General features: G+C 27.5%; 1 protein-coding gene across 1 annotated transcript; it reads left to right on the plus strand.

The window, feature by feature from the left end:
- The first annotated feature begins 379 nt into the window (after window positions 1-379).
- On the plus strand, window positions 380-1,281 carry LOC114192709. The gene is made up of 2 exons (XM_028082497.1): window positions 380-521; window positions 629-1,281. Exons 1-2 carry the CDS (start codon window positions 414-416, stop codon window positions 914-916), a joined length of 396 nt encoding a protein of 131 aa, XP_027938298.1. The 5' UTR covers window positions 380-413; the 3' UTR covers window positions 917-1,281.
- The last annotated feature ends 5,553 nt before the right edge of the window (window positions 1,282-6,834 follow it).

Here is a 6,834-nt window from a genome sequence, read left to right on the forward strand (position 1 = left end):
ATGGACCACCCATTAGTTTCTTATTCCACGCACGAGATGAATATACCTCGACCGGTTTTGTGGGGTTGAGTTAGGCTTAAAGCTCACTTCTAACAAAAATTAAGTACAATTTGATAACATTTTCCAAAAAAAGTGATGGAATCAGTTCCTCTTTTTCCTCCAATCCTAGCTATCGTCCATCCGATATATAAGATATTGACACCACTCTTAACCTAAAATCTTAAGATGATAGGTTTATAAGTCTTCATCCTTATATGATACTCAATTTTCTTACTTTTACTCCATGTGAGACTTAAACTTATACTTAAATTCCCATGGGATATAAACAAAATTATGATAGCCACATCATTAATGAAAAACACACACACCTTTGAAAGTTCAAACCAAACCCTTGACCCTCCCATGCTGTGTATATGAACATGCTTGTTTTGTCTTCTCAAATAAGCAGCTGTGATGTCTTTTTCTTCTCAAATACGATGCATAGTATAATAATGCAAGTAATGGTGAACCACGTGCTTAAAGTATGTTCATTGGTTTTCATATATTAGCCTGATCCAACTCTCCAAAATTATTACTACTCTTATATACTATTACATCTCACACTACTTCTTGCTGAAACCATTCTCAGTTTCTGATGAAGAACATCAGGTGCAGACTTTTGGGTGCAGTGTTGGCTTTGGTGCTTGTTCACATTCTTTTGTTCTCTACTTTCTGTGTCCGCCATGACCAGAGATTTTCAAGAGACACATTTCTTTCTAGGAAGTTGCTGTCTTCATCATCATCATCATCATCTTCTGATTCAGCTTCCAGAAGTGAAAGAAAACTAAGTGGAAACAAGAAACAGACCAAGAAAGCTGTGGAGCCAAGCTTGAGGAAAGCACCATCAAGTGTTCCAAATCCAACACAGAACAAGTAGGATTTCACTTTTCTTCTCAAGATCTAATCAATGAAGAATCCATTGTTAGGTTTATGTGATTTCATATATATTTTCCCTTTAGTTCGTCTTTTTCTATGTTACACATCATTTTCCTTCTCTTCAGATTTAATTGTAATACCGTTGAAAGTTTTGTTAGAGTTTTTACTAGAGAAATTTACAGTACTGTATAAGTGGATATGTAAATCTGTTTTTATAAATTGTCAGTTTTATAAAATTAAGTTAGACGTAAAATTTATGTTTTGTGTGTAAGAAGATGAAAAAAAAATGTATTTAAGTGTAATATAGTTAAACTAGTGCAGTAAGAAGCATTTTTCCTTGTAAAGGGTAGAAATTTAATTCCCTGTAAAAAAAATATTCTCCATAGTAGATAATCTTGCTTAAATAGGACTGTTGTAATAATTTTTTTTTCTTTCTTTCAAATGTTCAATATACCTACATATCGACGTGGGTCCGACATATTTTTATGCCAACAACCAATATTAAAATGAGACCTTTTTTAAGTTTATTAATATTTAAAAAGACATTATTTTATTAAAATAATTATATTTTTATTGAAAGTTTATCTTGCAAGATTTTAAGAATGTAAAATTGTTTATTAAATTTGGGTGATAATAAATATATTTCAGGAAGTGACATTGACGTTTGAATTACTTTGTTCTGATAATTAGGGAAATTTTTTAACTGATTTGAGACTAATTTTACTATTAAAATTTTTCACATAAAATTTTGCTCGTAAATTTGTTAAAAAAATAATTATAACAAAAGATTTTTTTTCTATTTTTTCTAAAAATCTTAATTGGTATGTATCTATTTTGTGAGTAATTATTTTTCACAAAATTATAAAATTTTTAAGCATTTTTTACATTATTTTGTAAAAAATATTTTATAAAAAATTGATAACAATTTCTTGTAATTTTTTTTTCATAATAAAATTTATAAATATTTTTTATAAAAAAAATTTCAAAAAAAAATTTACAAAAAGTTTGAATTTTTTTAATAGTCTTTTGAGAATTGATATATTCGGAATGGCACTTTGATATAGCCAATAAGTTAACTAAAATTATTTAGCAATGAATTTCGAAAGGAAGAAAAAATCACAACATTTATGGGTTTTCTAAAAAAAAACAAAAACTAGAATATATAGTAATAAAAACTATTCAATTAACAATGGTAGTTTATAAAAAAAATTAAAATGATATTAATTTTTTAAAACTCATGTACATACTATAATTTACATATTACAATTTTTATATTTAAAATTTAAATCATATTTTATTAATATGACTTAAAAATATGATTTAAATTTTAAAAATACACAATCTTTTATAAAATGAATTAAAATAATTTGATTATTCAATCTAATCAAACTGAACCATACCATATAATCAGGACATATTTAAAGATTGGGGTGGATCAATCCAATATAATTTTTGAAAAGTGATTTGTTAAGTCCAATTAGACCAATCTAACGTTAAATATCTAAAGAGCAAGGTCAAACATAGTAGCTAGTGAGAACACATGGAAAAGTAAGGAATGCACGTTTGATTGTTGGGTAGTGTTTTGTTGGAACATCTAGGTATGCACTTTTAGGTACCAAACTTGGCTTTACAACCAAAAAGATTGAAACCTTTTGGAGTTTATATATGATGCTTTCTTTGGACGGTTTCATAAATTAGTTGGGATAATATAGTTATTATTATTATTTTTTCTGTTTTCAATTTACCAATCAACTTGTTATTGAAAAAGAAAGAAAGGAGTTGATCACCGAAATAAAAGAAATTAGAGAAGGAAGAAACGAGTTCATTATAGCAAAAACTATACTTTAATTAGATGAAAATAACAAATATTTTTTACATTCAATAAATTTAAGTTATGTCACGTAAATCACATTCTAAAATTGTTTTCAAATGTCAACATTCTATAAAAGATATTTTTAGAAGTCGATATCCAATTAAAATTTTAGACTTCCATATATATATATATATATATATATATATATATTTTGAATTTAAAGTTTTATTACTTTAATTTAAGTTATTTTTTAATTTTATTTATTTTATAATTTTTTTTATATAATTAATATGTATATTATTTTCTATTTTATTTTAATTTATTGTAATTCTATTTAAAATTTAAATTTTTAATTTAAATTATATTTTCTTTATTTTTTATTTTTAATATGTTTTAATTTAAATTTACTTTAATATTAATTTTTACAAGTTTAATAAAAATAAAAATTAAGTATAATTAAAAACAACAAATTTTAAGTTAAGAATATATATATATATATATATATATATATATATATATATATATATATATATATATATATATATATATATATATATATATATATATATATATATATATAATATATATATATATATATATATATATATATATATATATATATATATATATATATATATATATATATATATATATATATATATATATATATATATATATATATATATATATATATATATATATTTGGAAATCGATTTCTGATGTATATTTTTTTTGACATTTAGACGTCCAAATTCTTGGTTGGATCTCGACATCTAAAAATAATTTGAGTGTGATCTGCGTAATTTTTTTTAAATGGTTAAAGAATATTTTAGGTTTTAAAAAATTCTTGGAGGTGTAAGAAGAAATTTCCCTCTTCTAAAAGTTCACATTTTAAGATATCAATAAAGTTGGCCCATAGGTTGAAACGCCATTGCTTCCTGCACCCCAATGTTTTCACTCCCATAATAATTGAAATATCAGTTATGTCCTTTAGGGTAAGTCAGCTTTTGTTTTTTCAATTTTTATTTTGAATTGCAGCAAGAAAATATGGGTGCAGGAAGCATCGATCAGTGGATGGCTTGGTTACTCAGATTTCAGAGCCCAAAATCGCATATTCACTTCTGCAAGACCTAATGTTTGGAGTTTTTTTTTTTTTTTCTTACGAGGAAATGATATTTACCTTATTTGTTGCTTTAAAATAGATATTTCTAGCACTTTATTTTTGTAGTTTTTAAACGGATGTACACTTCCTTCATACTTTTAATTAATTAAAAGTACATTTTTTATATTTTAACGACGTAATTCACCTTTTATTCTTATTTCTAAAAGTTAGTTTTTTAAACTAAATTAACCTTTTAATTTTCAATTTCATTTAAATTTTAGCCAAAATAATATTTTTAAATAAATGTGCGGGGAGAATCTTTCTTTCATTCACATTTTTAATATAATGAAAAAACTATATGATTTTAGAAATAAAGAAAGGACGCATAAATTATAAAAAATATTAAAAAAGATGTTGAGCCGATGATATGAGGGAACAGAAAAGAGATTCTATTGTTTGAATTAAAAGAAAAATAGGGTGATTTGATTAAATTTAAAACAAAAGTTCGTAAAAATTTGTGTATAATATAATGAGTATTTTAGATTAAAAAATATTTTATTGAAAAATAATAAAGATTACAAATTCTTTCTTGATCATAAAAATAAATAAAATTAGAGTAGTTATTGTTTATAAAAATGTTAATATTAATATTATTGTTATATTATTAGAATTATTGTTATTGTTATCGTTAATACTATTATTATTATTTAATTATTATTAATATTAATATTATAATTACAGTGATTATTAAGTTATATTATTAGTGTTATTATAAAATTATGTTTGTACAATGAAATGTTACTTTGTATATAAAAATAAAAATTAAGAATTTATAGGATTATATTGAAATAAAATAAGTAAGGTTTATATTCAGTTGTATTTCAAAATGTATAGAATGAATTCCATTCTAATAGAATCGATTCTTCCATTATCACAAAAGAATAATTTTCATCTCCTCTTTAATATTCAGAATCAATTCTTACATGTTTTTAACACTCAATTGATTTTACCCACCTAACACGTCCAAAATCGATTCCACATCTCCAGAATCGATTCCGTGCCTACCACAATAAACCACAATCAATTCTTTCTTTTCCTTACCGATAAAGATATTATATATCTTCTGTTTTTATTTATATTGATAGAGATATCATATATTTGATTCTCTTCTATTATTATCAAATATTCTTTTTATTTTATTTTTATTTTTCTCTCTATATGATGAGACATTGTACTCTATATATTGAACAAAGATTCTAATAAATCAATAAGCAAACAAGCTCTCTTTGATTGGTTTTTCACCCAAACTTTTCTTGTGCGTTTTTTTGTATGCATCTTTTTTTTTTCTCTCATGGCTTGCATATGTCTAACATGATATTAGATTTAAATCGCTTTCCGCATATTTTTTTCCTTTCTTATTGATTTCCTGCCATGGCCAATACTACATCATCCTCTAGTTCTCCCCCAAATCCTGGGCACCCCAACCCATGCTTTGATAATCTCACTAATCCCGCCCATCCCCTATTTCTTCACCCCAGTGAGAATCTTGCTCTTGTCTTGGTGTCACATCTTCTTTCAGATAACAACTATCCGCAATGGCGATATGATATGCTCGTTGCGTTGGAAACCAAAAACAAGGACTGTTTTGTTATCGACACCCTTCCATGTCCACCCTTTAATGATCCCTTGCATGAAGCTTGGAAACGTTGTAACAAAATAGTAATTTCATGGCTCACTCGCTCCATGACGCCCGCCATTAAACAATCTGTTATGTGGATGGAGTTTGCGTCTGATATATGGATCGATCTTCTTCAAAGGTTCTCTCGTGGGGATAAATTTCGCATTGCCGATTTATAGGAGGAAATTCAGAATTGTTGACAAGGTGATTCCACAATTTCTCAATATTACACATGCCTTCAAATCCTTTGGAAAGAACTCTTTTTGGTATCGCACGATTCTTGTCTGTACCTGTGCTTCTCCTTGCACATGTGGCTTGATTTCCAAGATTCAGAAAGAGCGTGATGATGATTGTGTCATCAAATTTCTTCGTGGCCTGAATGATGAATTCTTTTAGGTTTGGTCTCAAATTATGCTTATGGAGCCTATACCTACTTTGGTGAAAACTTTCTCTTTGATTCTTCAACAAGAACGTGAATTTAAGGCTACTTTTCATTCTAATTCTCAAGATTCTAGACCAATCTTGCCTTTCACGAGGGACATGTTAAAAATTTTCACAGTGGTTTCTCTAGCAATCATGGACGAGGCCGCTTTCCTCGGTCTGGTGGCCGCAATCCTAAATATTGTGACCATTGTCACCGAACCAATCATACATCTGATTCTTGTTGGATTAAGCATGGTGTGCCTCAAGACTCTAATCTACACACTAAAGTCCAACCTCCTCCTTCCAAGCCCTCTGCTCATGCTAGTATAGTATGGTTGATACCGTCTCCTCTACTGTCGATCCTCGTGCCGGGAAGGATGACAAAGCTGAAGCTTAGTTTGGTTTCTCTAGAGAGCAGTATGAAGCTTTCCTCGCCTTGATTCAGCAGTCTCAATGATTCTTCTTCCACAGCTACTGTTGTTCATCAATGTACTACCAAACCCACAGGTTTTGTTTTTTCCTTTTTTCTTGGATTTTAGATAGTGGTGCTACTGACCATATTTGTCCTTTTAAATCTTTATTTCAAAATCTCAAACCTATTTCTATAAAATTACCCAACCAAAACTCTGTCATTGCTAAATTCTCGGGTACCATTGTCTTGGGCAATCTTATCCTTCACAACACTATTTTTGTCCCTGAATTTTCTGTTCAACTCATATCTATTCCTAAATTGCTTAATTCTACTCATTGTCTTATGGTTTTCTCCCAAAATACTTGTCTTATTGTGCAGACAGATACCTTCCAAACAATTGGAGCGGCTAGGAAACATCAAGGCTTGTTTTATCTCTTAGATAGTTCTCAAGACAGACGTAACTTGAGTATATCTAACACAAATATTTCTTT

The sequence above is a fragment of the Vigna unguiculata genome, chromosome 7 (genome assembly GCF_004118075.2).
Source record: "Vigna unguiculata cultivar IT97K-499-35 chromosome 7, ASM411807v1, whole genome shotgun sequence".
Classification (NCBI taxonomy): domain Eukaryota; kingdom Viridiplantae; phylum Streptophyta; class Magnoliopsida; order Fabales; family Fabaceae; genus Vigna; species Vigna unguiculata.